At 40.3% G+C, this 17,543-nt stretch overlaps 1 protein-coding gene across 2 annotated transcripts; it reads right to left on the reverse strand.

Annotated features, from left to right (window-relative positions):
• Nucleotides 1-1,221: 1,221 nt before the first annotated feature.
• On the reverse strand, nucleotides 1,222-12,903 carry ZBTB8A (zinc finger and BTB domain containing 8A). 2 transcript variants are annotated; one of them, XM_072418046.1, is made up of 4 exons: nucleotides 12,656-12,903; nucleotides 9,019-9,951; nucleotides 4,041-4,210; nucleotides 1,222-1,935 (listed from the first exon to the last, which is right to left on the reverse strand). In XM_072418046.1, exons 2-4 carry the CDS (start codon nucleotides 9,938-9,940, stop codon nucleotides 1,618-1,620), a joined length of 1,410 nt encoding a protein of 469 aa, XP_072274147.1. In that variant the 5' UTR covers nucleotides 9,941-9,951; nucleotides 12,656-12,903; the 3' UTR covers nucleotides 1,222-1,617. The 2 variants fall into 2 exon arrangements, with proteins under 2 accessions (XP_072274147.1, XP_072274137.1); XM_072418036.1 differs by lacking the exon at nucleotides 12,656-12,903 and adding an exon at nucleotides 12,477-12,592.
• Between the last annotated feature and the right edge of the window lie 4,640 nt (nucleotides 12,904-17,543).

Here is a 17,543-nt window from a genome sequence, read left to right on the forward strand (position 1 = left end):
CATTGCCAGCATTGTGCCTGTGCTGTTCTACGACTGATATTTTCCTATTTACATGCTTATCATGGTTTGTTCTGCACTTTGTGGATTGGCATGGGTTGATATTGTAGTTAAAGCAGGGCACTGGCATATTACGATAGCCTCCAGCACAGAGACTAATTAGCACCATGGAAAGGACATCAAGAAAGTTCCAAAGACTATCATTCAGAGGCAGCAATGCCTTGGCTTTCATACAACAGCTGTACAACTGTGAGGCTGAAGTACAGTCCTTTCTAGACACACAAGATATATTTTTACAGAAGAAATGAAAAATACATGAGGGCACATTATTTTCAGGGTACTGGTGCCTAGGTACAGTACACATTTCTAAATGTTTGTTATAACCTATAACACTTAGAATTATGGAATCAATAGTCTAGAAGAATGTTCATGCAGAGGTTTAACTTTTACCAAAAACGTGTTTTGTTCAGACCAAGTAGGGGAAATAAAATATGGAATCATTCATTAATGAAGAAACAAGTGATGGAACCAATTAAACAAAAATCAACTTAGTACTTTTATGAAAGTTTAAACTCTTTGAGGCATTGCTTGCTCATGAAAAATAATATTTCTTATGAACTTTTTTTATAGCAGCAGACAGATCAGCTTTGCAGCATAGAGCCTTGTCATTGAACATTTTTACAGTTTTTCATTATAATTTTTCATCACATCCAGACTGTGTGCTAGCCATGTTGATATGCCTTTTCTGATAGTTTTAATTCTCTTTGCTGTATACAAAATGCATTATCCTAGCAAAGTGACCTAATCATCACCAAACCTACTGGAACATATCTAGAATTTGAATGTGCATCTGTGCAGTTACTGTAGAGGTGATGACTGCCATCTCCTCAGTAGTAAAGTGAACCTGTCCTCCAAAAAAATGCTACAACTGGTGGATGTTCATAGAGTAGCAGTTCCATAATTTTTGCCAGGGGTTGTAGCAAATCTTATTTTGAATATAGTTATACTTTAACAGATTTTTGCCTTCTCTGGTTTTCTGTTATAAAACCAACAGAATCCACTAGTATGACTAAGATATCCTGATACAGAGGGTATAGACAACTGGGAACTAGGCCCAAGTATCTTGTTCCCAAAGAAGCTTGAGAATAATTATTTTTGATACATGAGTCAACAATTTAATTGCTGGCAGAAGCTAGCAGTGTAATTATCAGACGTTACAATACATGGGATGTATGTAAAATTTATAATCCTTCATAACACAAACTTTTAGAAATATTTAACATCTCATAATATATGGAAAGCTTTAGATATGAACATTTGCATTTTACAGCAAGACAGCTTCTTGCACTCATGAAAACATCTCAAATTATGCAAGAGCTAAATAACAAGCTATGTATTTACATATGGAGAAGTGCTACAGCGGCCATGAGTGATATGAATGCAGATCCAGCTATAGAAATGTTTCTTTCCAAATGGCAGCTGCTAAATAAAGTGTGATGGTGCACAATTGTCAATAAAAACAAATGTGTACATACATTAAATCACTAAAATATATCACCGTCTCAATCCCGGAAATATTCTGTACACAAAAAACCAAAGTCCTCTTCACTCCACCAACATTTATGTTATTTGAGATTTCACATCTTCCTCTTCGCTGTCTTCTACCCCCTGAATGGGTAGATCTGACTCTTGGCGCTCTTTGCTATTTTCATCTTTCACATCGTCCTTGAAATGCCAGGCTTGCTCCCTCTCATTCTCAGGTGGAAGCACCAATGGTTGATCATCTCCAAAATCAAAGTTGACACTATCCAAGCCAGCTTCTGACAGACATTGGTGACAAAGACGATATCTTCTTGTCCCATCCTGAATTACTCGCCCTGTTAACTCGGTGACTGGTAGCTTACATCGTCGGCAGATAAGTTTACCAGCTTCATGTATCTGTGATGTTTTAGGGTTGGAGAGAAAAGATGTTAATTAAATATTATTGTTGCTGAATACAGAAAACAAGGAAAGAATATAAGCTAATGTGTATAAAAAATTCTCTGCCTTCTATATCATTCTTTATCATTAAGAACTACTTTCATCCTTCGTATATCCGGAAAGAGAAGTAATAAATACTAGTAATAAGTGCACACCTACTGTGACTAAAAAAAAGAAAAATGATCGAGTAGAAATCATGAATGTAAATTCAGAGCTACTTTTAGCACCCTACAAATCTCTGTATTTGACACCCAGCGAAAATGGAAGGGCAAGCACTTAAAAATGTAAAACAGCATTTAAATCCATTAGGGTAAACCCCAAAATATTACAATATGTCTGTCCTAATGAAATACATGATATTTTTCTCCTACTATGTAAATGTACCCAAAAACCTACATGCAATATACCTGTTGATCATGTGATAATAGCAGTAGCTTGTCACCTAATGTGAGATGAATAGAAGAAAACAATCTTATTTTTTGTGTAAACAACTAAACACGGAGTGTTTTAAAAACGCATATAAATGCTCCTACCACGTTTAAATGCATTTTTACAAGCGTTTTAAAGCTTGCCTTTAAAACACTAAAAAAACTCCTATAATACTTATGACGTGTTTTACTGTGATTTGCAGCAATTTTACATAAGCGTTTGTAAGAGTTTTAACTTTAACCATTTCAGGGACTTTAATGTTAAAGTATTTTTATTAGATGTGTGTGTTTTGTTTTTTTGTGGTTATCCCACAATGAAAGTGATTCCCACAGCTGCATTTATGACATGAGCACATCCGTGGGACTTCTGACAGCATGGCATCCCGAGGCACTAGAGGGCAAATCAGGACAAGTCTCCCTATTCACCTCTAATGCAGAATGGCTAAAAAAAGGCAAATAGGCCAATCAACAGAGAAGTCGTATGAGGCCATTTCTCCAGGAATCCTCAGTGGAGCATTGGCCCGTGATCTGCATCCGCAGTGAAGCTGCGCTAGGGCTGCCTGGAGCAGTCTCTCAAAACAACCTCTCCAATGATTGGAGAGGTCCTATGGAAGCAGGCTGTATCTAAACATTGCTTCGCCAGAATCTCTAGCTGGGCTTTGGCACGTGTACATGCGATAGGATCGATGGGAGCATTGTCCTCACATTCAGCACTAGGGGTGAATGGGGAGACTCGTACTCTAGTGCCTGGCTATCCCACACTGTCAGGAGTCCCATAGCTGTGCTCATGTCATGAATGCAGCAAAGAGAATCATCTATTCATTGTGGCATAACCTGCAAAAATTAAAAGGTAAACACAGTTAAACACAAAACACACACATCTTATAAAATACTTTAACATTAAAGGCTTGTCTTATTTTTTTACATATATTTTTAACCCTTTCAGGGAGTGAGTAAGGGGTTTTATGTACCACTGTATTCATTCCCCAGGGTGGGGCAGCAGAGCTCTGGGAGTCCCAGGATGCAAAGTCCTGCTAAAAGCTTATAAAGGGGTTTTCAATGGAAGCTTCATAAAAAGCTTAAAAACACTTGTAAAAGCCTCCATTGAATTCAATAGGAGCTTTCATTGACTGAAATCAATGGGTGCATTTACCCACATTTTAAGTTTTTTAATTGCAGCAAGGATCTAAAACACTCAAAAATGTGCCTCAGGAAACGCCCTGGTGTAGATTAGCCCATTGGAATGTACAGGAACTTCAAACATGGGCTTTTAAACAACAATCGGTGTAGACTAAGTTTTAGGAAACATTAGATAAAATAAACAGACAAATATGAAGTGCCAACCATGGCTTTCTCTATAGATACAGTGGCTGACTAACACCAAAACACAAGAAAGTCTAAAAACAAAGACTATTGTTAACACATCATATAGGACTGGAAAGCAGTAAAATAATAATAAATGTATGCTTATAGGATGCAATGACAGATATGGATCTATGAAGGAGAAAGAAAATGTTAGATGGAGAACAATTACATCTAGTATGTGTTTTGATGTTTCGTAAAGATATTGGAAAATTATGTAAAATATGCTATAAAAACCCCAACAAGTAATTTGTTTAGCTACTGAGTACATACAGTTTGGAAGTGGTTTCGCAGGTGCTCCAGCCGTGTGAACCTCTTTCCACATGCTTCACATGGATATGGACGTTCTCCAGTGTGACAGCGCAGGTGACGTTTGAGATCTGCTTTGCGCTTTACAGTATGTGTGCAGAAAGGACATTTAAACCTTACAGGACTTAGGTCATCTATAAAAGAGAAAGGCAATACTTAATCATATACTGTACTTTATTTCATCCAGAGATGAAAAAGGAATATGATTTGTGATGTTAAGCAAAAAAAAAAAAAAGAATGCTAGTTTAGCTAAAACTTCAAAGTTAAAGCTACCTGTGCTTAGATCATACTGAATGATCAACAGGTTTACCAAAATACAGATTAATGTTTTTTTACCAGGCATAGTTACATTATATATATATATATATATATATATATATATATATATATATATATATATATATATATAGTAAGTCAGGTTGAAAAAAGACATAAGTTCATCAAGTTCAACCACTAGGGAAATAAACATATCCCAGATGTTAAACCCTATGGACAAAGTTGATCCAGAGGAAGGCAAAAAAACCCTACAATTTGATCCAACAGGAGAAAAAAAAAATCCTTCCTGTTTCCCTGAGGCATGCGGATGTTCCTTGGATCAACAGCCACTGCTATCTTTACTTTAAGGTTTTACTACCCAGTTATATTCTGTGCTTCTAGAAAAGCATCCAGCAATCTGTGAAACGTTCTGAAACTATTTTCTGAAATACCCTATTTCACGTTTTCACAGACCTTACAGTGAAGAATCCCTTCCTTATCTGGAGCTTAAACTTCTTTTCCTCCAGACGCAAAGAGTGCCTTCTTGTTCTTTGTAACGATCCTAAAGTGAATAGTTGGGAAGAGAGTTCTCTATATGAACCATATATATATATTTATACAGGGTCATCATATCCCCCCCTTAAATGTCTCCTCTCAAGGGAGAATAAATTCAGTTCAGCTACTCATAGCTGATTTTACTCCATTCCTTTTACTAGATGCCCTTCTCTGCACTCTCTCAAATTCCCCAATATCTTTTTTGTGAACTGGTGCCCAAAACTGGACTGCATATTCCAGATGTGGTCTGACCAATGCTTGGTACAGGGATAGGATTATGTCTCCATCTCTGCAGTCTATTCCTCTTTTAATACAAGAAAGTACTTTACTAGCTTGAGATATTGGAGCTTGGCACTGGATGCTGTTAATAAGTCTATGATCTACCAGAACCCACAGATACTTTTCCATTTCTGACTACCCTAAATGTATTCCCCCTAGGCAGTATGAAGCATGCATGTTGTTAGCCCCCAAGTGCATAATTTTACATTTATCTATATTAAATGTCATTTTCCACTTGGCTGCCCAATCAAACAGTACATCCAGGTCTGCTTTTAGATTGTAGACCTCCTGTATGGACTTAATTCCATTACATAGTTTGATGTTATCTGCAAACACAGAAATGGTACTTTTAATCCCAAACTCTATATCATTTATAAAGATGTTAAACAGTAAAGGTCCCAACACTGAACCCTGGGGTATACCGCTAATAACCTTAGACCATTCAGAGTATGAATCATTAATTACAACTCTCTAGATGTAGTCTTTAAGCCAGTTTTCCATCCATTTACAGATTGACTTTTCCAAGCCTATTGACCTTAACTTGCATATAAACCATCTGTGTGGTACAGTGTCAAATGCTTTAGCAAAGTCCAAGTACACTATATCAACTGCTACTCCACTGTCTACCTGTTTACTTACTTCCTCATAAAAAGAGAGTAAATTTGTATGACAACTTCGGTCTTTTTTTAATCCATGCTGACTATCACTTATATTATTATTTTCTAGCAGAAACTCCTCTATGTGATCCATTATCAAACTTTCTAGGACTTTTCAAACTATGGACGTTAAACTTACCAATGTGTAATTACTTGGTAATGACTTCCCTCCTTGAAGATAGGAACCACATTGGCCTTACTCCAATCCATTGGTACTATGCCACATTGGCCTTACGCCAATCCATTGGTACTATGCCAAAGAGTCTCCAAAAATTAGAAATAATTGGCTTTGAAATAACGGACCTCAGCTCTTTGAGGACACATTGATGTAATCAACCGGGTCCTGGTGCTTTGTCAACCTTAATTTTGCCCAACTGTTTCTTAGTCATATCAGTTTTGAGCAATGGTGGCTCATTTAAGGCAGTGACATTGCTATTATGAATTTGGACTTAAGCTCTGCCATTTTCCTTTGTGTACACAGAGCTAAAAATAAGTGTTTAGTAAATCCACATTTTCTTTTGGAATGCTATTTTTGGATTGTCCTTTTTTTCTCTATGGCTTTTTAAACCATTAGCTGTGAGCCACAGCCACACGTTTTAATTTTAGCCTCTTAAACCTAATACCCATTGGAATATATTTTCAGTGTGCTTGTGTAGAACAGAACATTGTTAGAAAGAACTAGGTCCAGCAGAGTATTATTTCTAGTTGGGGCTTCTATAAACTGTACCATAAATCTATCTTGTAATTAATTCATACATTTCCACCCTTTTGCTGTTCCTGTAGTGCTATTATAATACTGTAGTGTCAGTACTAAGGATTTTCTTAGCTCACAGCACACTAGCTCACTTTAAACCAAATCTGTTGCTATGCTATGTAAACACAAAGAAAATGTTTCACTTAAAGTACCTAAACTCAGAACTTTCACTTTACATAAAGTGGTAGACAACCCTTTTATGTAAGGTAAGAAAGGGTGCAGCACTGCCTGTCCAATGTGGCAACAAAGCCTGTGTTTAGTGTGCAACGACACCAACAAAACTTTCAAGCGGTCAATTTGATGCCAAGCAAGCGCACTTGTACAGGGAGTTTCATTGACTTCTACCGTCAGCTGCCACATGCTTAGTTTCCAATGTTGTAAGCCCGTGCCAAGCATGTGATCGCAATGTTTGGCAGCACTTTTTCGTGCGAGCAGCTGTTCTCCAAGATGAAGTTTTGTAAGAACAAGCTGCGCTCTCAGCTCACTGACAATCACTTTAATGACATTCTGTTGCTGAACTCCTGATCATTAGAACCTGATATTGTATCTATCTCTAAGAACATGCAACATTATGTTCTTAGAGACAGATATCCTACTGTATTTTTAAATAAAAAACCTTTCCTTGGACACCTTGTTTCTTCTGGCCTAGTGTGCCTTCTTGATTTCCTGAAATGGCCTAGTAGTCTAAAAAGTTTGCCGACCCCCGGCCTAGGTGATCGAGAATGAATGGGAGTGCAAAGCCTCCTGGGATACCTTCGTCACGCATCCTGGGAGGCTCTTGGGTGCTCCTTCTGCACATGTATGAGCATCCAAAAGAAGCCTTTTTGCGAGAAAAGTTCTTTCTTTTTTGCAACCTACGTCACCCGATCTCGCGCCTGGGTCGAGTGACAAAGAAAGAAGAAGTGAATATGGTGGTGCCTAAGGCGCCAGCTCAGAGGCAGATGCCAGGACAATGCAGGACCGGATGGAAGGCATTTTTGAGTTTAGTTCCTCATTATTGCTTCCTTACTAATCAAAATGGCATATGGTCTATATATGTGAAACCGTGCTTGGCCTTTTTTATTCGTCTTAAAGTGAGCCATTGTAGCAGGAGACTCAGTGTGTCTCCTCTGCAGTAAAGGTGTCTTGTCTACTATGTGCAACCTAGCATGCCATGAAATTGGGAGAAGAAGGAAGGTTATTGGTGAGAAAACTCCCATTGCTAGAGGAGTAGGGCATATAGAGTTTAGTTTCACTTTCATTTTATGTGATACATTTTACCTCAAATAAATGGATCTGTAAAGAAGAAATTACTATCATGCTTTTGGAAAGCAATCATGTTCTCCCTGTCATTTCTCTATCTTGCAAAAAAAACATGACATTACCAAATTGTGATTGATTATTCTGGCAAAGTAACTTTTCTTTCCAAGACCTAATGCAGCTGACTGTTAGCCAAAGAAATAAAAATGAAAGCTTGGTTAAATATTCAATTGAATTGAATTCCTTGTTCAAGAGAAAAGCAGGAAAACCTGTCTAAAATTAATGTATTCCACCTCGGAAGCTCACCAATTAATGCACACTGTATCAGCTATTAGGCAAACAGTGGATTGACTCTTGAGAGGAGTTCTGTAAATATCAAAATGTCTACTTATTATTTCCAGTTTCAAGACAGCTCGAAAAAGCTTCATTTCCTCACCTCTGATATTGCAAAATGTACTTTATCATGATCAAAAGATGTCCCCAATATCTGCAGAAAACAGACAAACCCCAGCATTCTGAAGTAGGACATCATGTAAGTTGTAATGAAGCTTCATCCTTCATCAGTCTTGCATCCAGAATCACCTAGCTCTTTCCTCCCCAGTATTTTTGTCTCTGGGTATTCCCCCTTTGGATTTTTATTTCTTTTAATCATAGATTCTAAGCATCATTTGTGGACATTACCTTGGTCCTGCCTATGCATTCTATCTAGAAGCACCTATTTATCCAGGCTGACCTCCACTCATCAATGTAATTTCAATATTTACAGAACTCCTTCCAATGGGTTACTGGGTGTTGGGAAATGTACCTTGTTCCCATTTGGGAGATTCCTTTTTTATTTGTCCCAATGATTTAATGGGAAAGTAATGGAAATTCAAAAGTTAGGTGCTATCCCACTTTTGAGATTTTCCGCTGAGCAGGTGGCCCCTTTTGACAATATCTGCAATTCTAACACCAAATGCAAACTTTGGATTTCTCTACATTGTCTGACAAAGGGTGGATCTTCTTAATGGTGACAAAAAATAAAAAAATCTGACAAAGATTTTACCACTTCCTCACTGTATTCAAAACTAGAAGCAACAAAGTAGTAGTTCACTAACTTCATGAGACAGTATCACACCTTACTACATGTATGTATATTAAACTTTGTATACTAACTGTATGTCTAGTATCTTTCCAAACTCCACTAGGAATATTCTCATCTCACCTTCAGTCCACCCAGACATGACACCTAAGATGGTTGGCATTGCTTTGTACAATTCATCAGCCTTTGAAACCCTAGGTATGCTATCTTGCTCCCCTGATTCTGCATGCTGTGGTGATTCCGGCCAGCTTTGTGCTGTATCTCCTTCTTCATCTTCTTCAACCTTAGGGCACACCATATCCTCAGGTGGTTGGGAATCTTCCTCTTGTAGAGTGCTGTCATCCTCATGGACAATGCATTCAGCAGTACCACCCACAAGATCACCTAACGGTACAGATGTAATACATGCCGGCGTTATGGGATCTGGCATTAAACGTTTTCGGTGTTTGCGGACATGCTCTGGTTTGCGTGTATGTTTAGTAAAAGGCCGCTGTAACCGTGAAGTAATAGGAGGAGGGTAATTGTATCCTGCAATGAAGCCACTGTGCTCTGCTGCTTCATGAATGTGTGATGGACTGTATTCTGTCCTCCATCCTGCTGCATAAAGTCCAGTGCCATTGCTGCCATTGTCTTTGTCTGACAAGCTAAAGAAGCCATCCCTGTCTTTTTCATTAATGTCTAGTGATGATTTGATAAACATCTTACATACACTGATCACATCTGTCATTTGCAGGTAACTAGCTGCTGACATGACCTCAATGACATTCTGCCCAGACAGAGGTAACTTTCCAGAGTACACAAAATCCAGAATGGCAGTGAAGGTGTCGGCAGAAAATACATCAAACGTGGCCGTTGCAGGTTTGCTGACATCCTTGCAGTTTTGGGACAGGAGCATTTTGAAGTATCCGCTGCTAGCAAATAGAACATTTCGATGTGCTTTAAATGTCTGTCCTTCCACTGTGATGTGACAGTCGCAAAACAAATCCCTCTTTCTCTGTTCATCCAACTGCTGAAGAAGACGAGTATGATGTGATGAGAAATCCATCTTCAATGGCACTAAGTAGCAGAAGTCAAAAATTAGTTAACAAATTACAGAGGAAAGGTAAAACTTCACAACACTTATAGAGGTTATAAAGAATCTCATAGTAATGTCTAGCAAGTCATACATTTTATCCAGCACCTCATCTGATGAAAAACATAACTGCTGAAGTTCAGATGATGCTAAAGTTTCACCAAAGACCATTTCAATTAAATAGGTGAAACAGATTGTTATGCTGTAGACACAAGCAGACCCGCTGCTAATTTTGAGCTTGACTAACTTATTCAATATTTTGTAATTGAAATTGCTGAACACACACGTACGAGAGTCTGCCCTTCCTTATTAAGTTATAGTGTGTTCTTACCACCTGTTTGTAGCCACAACCCACTATAATGTTTACCTTCTGCTCGACTGCATCTTCTTTCTACTGTCTCTGCCTGTGCAGTAACTCAGGCATTTTTGAGGTAGAAGACAGTGCCTTGGTTGTCTATTGGCAGGAACAATGCAGGAGAACTCAGCAGGAAGAAGATCCAGGTGGTGAACAATGCAGTGTAGTGCAGCTACAAGAACTTGATAGGTATGCAATGGCAGAGGGTGAGTTGGGTTAAAGAGGAAGTAAACTGAAAAATGCCCAAAACAAAAAAAATCCACTTACCCTCAATTCCGCAGCGTAGTCAATCGGTCCAGAGGTGTCTTCCATCGGGTCATGCGTTGTCCTGCCATTAGTCTCCGAGTCAGTGCCGCCATCCTAGCCTCTTCTTCCAGGTTCTTCTTCCTATGTCACCCGTCCCAGGCGCAGGATCGAGTGACGTAGGTTGGGAAAAAAACTTGCCAATCTCGCTGCGCATGCGTGAGATTCAGCAAATTTTTTTCTTTTCACGAAAGCACCCAAGAGCCTCCTGCGATACGTGACCTAGGTATCCCAGGAGGCTTTGCTTTTAAGCGATCGAGAATTAAGGGGCAGTGCTGCACCCTTTTTTAAAAAAAAAAAAAAGTGTTGCACTTGAAAAAAACAAACTGAATTTTTACCTTACATAAAAGGGTTGTTTACCCTTTTATGTAAAGTGAAATTTCTGAGTTTAGGTACGCTTTAAGCCATGCAAGCAACTGAAAGCAAACATTATTGTGGACCCTCTGAACACTAACTTTAACAAATGGGTTCTGAAAGTAAATGTAGAGACAATATGTAAACCCCGCTGGTAAATGTGAAAACTGGATACAAAGATTGGACTGCTTTTTCTAAATTCTTACAGCAAAGAGTAGCTGCCTGAAAAGCTTGCTCCAGATACAGTATTTAGCGAACTGGTATGAGAATACAACTAGAGAAGTCACAGTACCCATTCTGTCTACTTTTTGTGAGTTTTATGCTGGATAAAATAATATAAAGAGGCTGCTGTTGATGTTGATTTTTTAAAAGAAAAGTTTAGCAATGGCAACCAATGTATATTCTATGAGGAACATGGGTCAATCATAAACTGTACAGCAGCGACACAGCTACCAATAGCAGCATTTCAGTTTCTCCTTCCACCTACACGTGATGCTGTCACTGCACACCACCCAGAGGGGTGCAGGTGGAGCCTTAGTTTGGGAAAGGGGGAGCAAGCATGGTGCATGCACTCTGGGGAAAGGCTGAGGTGGAGGTGATGGAAAATGGGGGCATTATATGACACAGATGGATCAATCTGAGCTGAAACAATGGGCCTGATTTATTAAAGCTCTCCAAGGCTGGAGAAGATACACTTTCATCAGTAAAGCTGGGTGATCCAGCAAACCTAAAATGGATTTCCTAAAAGCCATTAGCAATTTGTTAGCAAATGTTTTCAATTTTGGACCAGATGCATTCCAGGTTTGTGGGATTACCCAGCTTTACTGATGAAAGTGTATCCTCTCCAGCCTTGGAGATCTTTAATAAATCAGGCTCAATGTATCTGCTATCACTGTAGCAGCCATACTTTATAAAGTGACATTTGTAGTATTTTATTTTTCTTTGTTACTTTTATTAGAACCTTGTACACTGCACCCTGCTGTTTTTGACCTCCTCTGTGTTGTCAGACCTCCAGCTCTCCAGGGTTGCCCCCGTTGTACAGGTTCCCTTTTCACATAGACAAGTATAACAGCCAAGCCACTTCAGCATCATCTCTGCTATCTGTCAGGCCTCTATGGCAATAGAAACCCATGATTGGCCCTGACAGATGTCTATCTAAGAAGTACCTGGTTTACAACAAGCGTTTTTATTGGTAAACTGCCTTGCCGGTAAAGGAGGGACAAAAATGAAAGCGTGCTATATGTTCCGCTGCCTGTCAGTCAATCAGAGGCGGGATTTTTACCACCGAGCGCCTGTGATTGGTGGCAAGCGCCGTCTATCTTTCTCCACACCCGTACCGGGAGATTCGGTGCCGCTTCGTCTGCCTACGGTCGTAAAACAGACGCCGGGCAGCACTTCCCAGCCGCACAGCTGCAACACCCCAGCCAGCCTCATATTACCCACTATAGCCCGAGCAATAGGTGACCCCAGAATACGAGGCGCCCACACATAAAGCACCTCCGTTATGTTTCCTCTGCCTGTGCGCTCCGCTTCCTATCTGTATCATCCTGAGCATTGCCAGCCCTTGCCATCGTCCAGCTCCAACACACCCCGCCCGATCCCGGGTCACCTCACGGGCGGTACACCCCTCTGCTAACAACGTCGCTTCCTGCAGTGACGGCGTCTATGCCACTCACCGAACACACCGCTATTTTTTTTTTCGGGTGCTCGCCCGTTTCTGCGCTACTTCTCGCCCGCTTTTGGTTTCTCCGGTGTAGCTTCCGTCACCCGAATGTCCGGACAAAGGCCGGTCACGTGATGACGCCCGAGGGCTGAGACTGTCTTAAAGGGGCCGCGCCTGGGGAGGGGGGCGAGACACCCGGAGGAGTGGCAGGAATGTAGCAGAATATCCATGTGTACGATGTCTGGCTGTGTGTATACATGTCACCCGTGTATGGGGGCAGATCGGGTGTGAAATATGGAGGAAATCCATCACAGGCTGGGGGCCTATATCACCCCTGTGATGATGGGACAGGCACACGTGGGTTTATACAATACACAATCATCTGGTATCAATGCCTAAAGGGATGCCAATGCAGAGCTGTTCATTGCATCCACATGATTGTACAACCCCCTATCATAAAACATCACCAAACTTCAATGATTGTACATGTCATTGCCTGGTATGGATTAATGGCACCAAATGCCAATGCATGGTCCTGCAGGTGGCGGTCATGGGACTAATGGTCCAGGGGAGGGTATTAGGACTTTAAAATACTATATAATGAGCCCAGGAAAATGTTAACTTTGGTGTCATATTTTGGTAGTCAAAAGGGAATTTGCATGAAATTTGAATAAAAGTGTCATCTGGCATCTTGAAGCAGAATACATTTCATCATTGATTTACAACAAACCGGATAAAGAATGGCTTGATGTAAATCCAATTTAAATAGACTGTATTCAGGGCAAAGTGACAGATTGTCATAGGTGGCCAACCAGTAATACCTGCCGTGTCTGCCATCCCCCACCACTCCGTACCAAGATAAAAAAAAGACCAGGTAAAGGCGCTGGCACCAGCCAAGGTACCCATTACAGGGCTGGTGAATATGTGTGGATCAGTTTCCAATCTGAAGATTCTGAATGACAAATTTGGTTCCAGTTTAAGAATACAAACAGCAGTTTTTGTTTTTCTTAGTCCCTGCGTGTTGGATTAATAGTTTATCTGTTAATCCTGGTAGCATATTATTATTATTATAATACTATATTATTATTATAATATTTCCTGTAAAGGGTGACAATGCTGTTTCTTTTATGGTTAAAATGCACATAAGCATTAATGCCGTACGAGCAAAAGCAGCCGTTGATGGGCATGTAGTCAAGGGAGGACATTTATTTAGGTAGAACTGCTGCATTTTTTAGAACATATTCTTATATAGAATTCTAGAGCTCTATTTTTGAGTAAATACCTTTCTGGTGTTTACAGGAGGTAACAAACGTGCAGCGCACGTCACATTTCAGCAGGGGTGGGCATTCCAGCAGACTACATCAGCATGTCCACAGCTTTCTGGATTTTGAGCACTGCCTCGGTTCCTCCTACAAAGATCTGCAGTGTCTGGGAGGGGGGGAGTACATGAGACAAATGATAGATTTTCACAATAAGGGCTGTTTTGTACCAGGTATGTTGTTAAACAATGCTTAAGTTACACATTGCTGTGTTGCACATAGAAATAAAGCTAACCTTAATTTTAAATGTAATGATCATTGTTTTGCCCCCCCCCATTTTTTGCAATTTATGTTTTTTTTCTGGGAAGTGTGGGTGATGTCACCACTTTGTGCAATCTCATTTAAGCGAGTGCCCAAAAAGTAAAAGGGATCAGCATCTAGTTGTGTTGTAAATATGTCAAACATGTCAACATTTCCAACACAATAATTACAGAAACAAAACTGGGCCCTTTTCGGAGCACTCGCGGAAAAGCAAATATACGGTAGGCAAGTATTACATTTTCCTGACCGTCCATGTCAGCATACAAATAGGAAATAACTAGCCTACCCAGGGAGAAAAGTTTAAAAAAAATCACATTCCCCTTTACTTCTGCAGAGCCTCTGATCCCTCTGGAGCTGTCCTCGTTAGGGTCCTACGCCATCCTGTAATCCACCTTCATCCCAGTGTGGGGGAAGTGCTGGGCGCCGCCATCGTCTTCCTGGCTATGTCACCCAATCTCGCAACGTGCAGGGGTGAGATCTGGCGTTATAGCCTGCTGTAAATGGGAGGGGGGGAGGGGAAGTGCTTAAAAAGCAAAAGGGATCATCATCTAGCTGTGTTGTAAATAAGTCAACAAAACATCAACATTTCCAACACATTAATTACAGAAACAAAACGGCCCTTTTAGGAGCACTGGTCAGGAAAGGAAATATACAGTAGCCGAGTATTACATTTTCCTGACCGTCCATGTCAGCCTACGAATAGGAAATAACTAGCCCACCCAGGGAGAAAGTTAAAAAAAATTTCAAGAAAAAAAAACACTTTTTTTAACCAAATTACCAGCAGTTAAAGCTGCCAGTTCACATAATGTGTGAGCAGGAGACTAGGTTGCTGACTTACAGTCGATGTCCAATGACTCTTAAATGGCCCCTGCGCAGGATATGTGGCCGCATGAATAAGCTGTCAACCCTAAAAGGATTTCTAAACTCCTTCCCTATCAGCTATGCAGATGGTTCAGACAATCTAGGAGACATTGATGTCCTCCTATTCTTTGGTAGCCCCCAAGGGAGAAAAAGGGGATGTTCTGAATCGCATATAGGTACTGAGCCATTCTTGGAGTGTACTGCTCATGTAAAGGTTGCTGGTCCCTTGACCATCCTCTGGAAGAATGTAGGAAGCACAATCTGATTTTATGAAAGGTCTGTGTAACCAACCTTCAGGCTGAGGCCAAGCATGGGCAACAAGATTGTCCTGTCTGGAAAGAAATTAGTCCTTTGGGCACCCAAAGATACAATCCATACAAATCTGGCTGCAAGAACAGCCCCCAAAAAAGGCTACCTACAGCGACAGCAGACCCAGCGAGATCTTCACTCTGGCCTGCATTTGTCTGATGGGAGCAAAATAGAGAACAAGGTATGTCCCCTTTTAGTAATCTTGCTTCCTGGGACCATCCGGTGTTCAGCTTTGCTTGCAAGGAAACCTTGAGATGAAGTTCCTCAGTTTGTGGTTTGGCAGGAAGGACCACTGGCCCACAGTCAAGGCTGCTGTCAGTTTTCTTCTTGGGTTTTCTTAGGACCACCTATTGTCTTTCAGTACTGTCCTTAAATGCATAAACATAAAGGGCTAAACATCATACACATTCTCAGAGGAATTTATATTTCAAAGACAATATGGTGAAAAGCTAGATGACCTTGAGAGGCGACTCTAGTTGTAGGATATTTGAGACTGTTGGCCCTACTGGGCTGGGTCAAGCTCCTTGAGCCATCTGCCCCAAAGTGCCCCCCTCCCCCAGCTGCTCTTGCTGGCATCTGATGTAATGGCTACCTTATCAATTGGAAGGGGAGAATGACAACTGAGAAGATCTTGTATATTCAATCACCATAGAATGCTGGGTTTAATTTCCTTTCTGGAAGGTCAAGACCTCCGTTGGTGCCCACTATGGAATAGATGAGACCATTGTGCCCATGACTACGGTATCATCTCACCATGAGTGACATTGTCTTGCATGATGTTTCTTGGAAAAGTTGACAACTGTTCTGGAATAAATACAATGTTTTAAACCGTGTCCTAGCCCCCAAGATATACTAAATATGTGTGGGTAGGAGGATACTCTTTAGATTCATCATCTATTCAAGTCTTTCAAATGCAGATGAAGGGATCTTCCATGGCCCAGTGGGAGTATATCTTCTGATAGATAAAAATCCCTTTTTGACTTGGAGAGGCCACATCTTGCAAAATGACCTAGTGAAAATTCTGGGTGATATGGAGAGCCTGAAGGCCATACAACTTGAAAAACGTAAGGGCCCAAATGGAAAGCAAAAGAGTTTTTGAAAGTATCAATGTGGAGAAATATTGAAATAGGCATCTAATTGATATTAGAAACCAATCTGCTTGCAGAAGTGCTTTAAGAATGGCTTGTGAAGGCTTCATCTCCAAAGGTCTTGCCATATGAATCATTGGGCTCTACTTTTAAATTATTCCCTTTTCAACTCACCCATAAAATTAGTTTCTTTCCCATTCATTGTGACAGCTGTGCACTTTTGATGACTGGCCACTAGGTGGCAGAACGAGTTATTGTTTTAATAGGAGACCTGCAGAAAAATACAACCATCAAATTCACCAGTGAATTTCGGAAGAATTGACTGGTGGAATAATTATGTATTATATAAATACGTATGAATGATCTCCATCAGATTTTTTCTTGTAGTGCATGTTGAGGCAATAATTATTGGAGATGGAAAGAACAAAAATTCATGTGGAGTTTTTACCTTTAGAGGAAGTTCCATTTTTATAAATGGTTGATCAGGCAGGGCATTATTGCAGAAAGGGACAGGTCATGTCATTCTGCACTAATCATTCTTACCTGCCTGATTGCTCAGCAGAACTGTGCAGAGCTCCTGTGCAGAGCTCCTGTGCAGCGCCTGCAAGGAGGAATAGGGGAAGGATGAAGACAGTGGCTCCCTGTGACAAAACAGATGATTAGAGCAGGGTTTAGTTCCACTTCAAAGCCTATTTTGTGGATACAAGGACCATGAAATACAGTCTGTGTATATAGTGAGGCTTAGATTTATTTTAACTATTCCCCTTTTAAACCCTTACCCCCTTCCTCTACCCCCAGTGTCAGTACAGCGTGCCCCAAATCTACTGCATAGTTCATCCAGTTACCTTGTACTTTTTTGATCACTAGTGACACACACATCCAAGCTAACTAAATTACAAAACTTTGGCCTTTTTTAAGGTAAGAGATGGGGGTATTGGGGGAAGGGGGAGATCCCTTTTGAGTCAGCCACAGGGATATATTACATATATTTAGACTTTATGAGGAAAATTGCATTAGTGTGTACGTTCAGTTAAAATTAACGTGTTGCATCAAAACATAAAAT

The sequence above is a fragment of the Pyxicephalus adspersus genome, chromosome 1, assembly GCF_032062135.1.
Source record: "Pyxicephalus adspersus chromosome 1, UCB_Pads_2.0, whole genome shotgun sequence".
Lineage (NCBI taxonomy): Eukaryota > Metazoa > Chordata > Amphibia > Anura > Pyxicephalidae > Pyxicephalus > Pyxicephalus adspersus.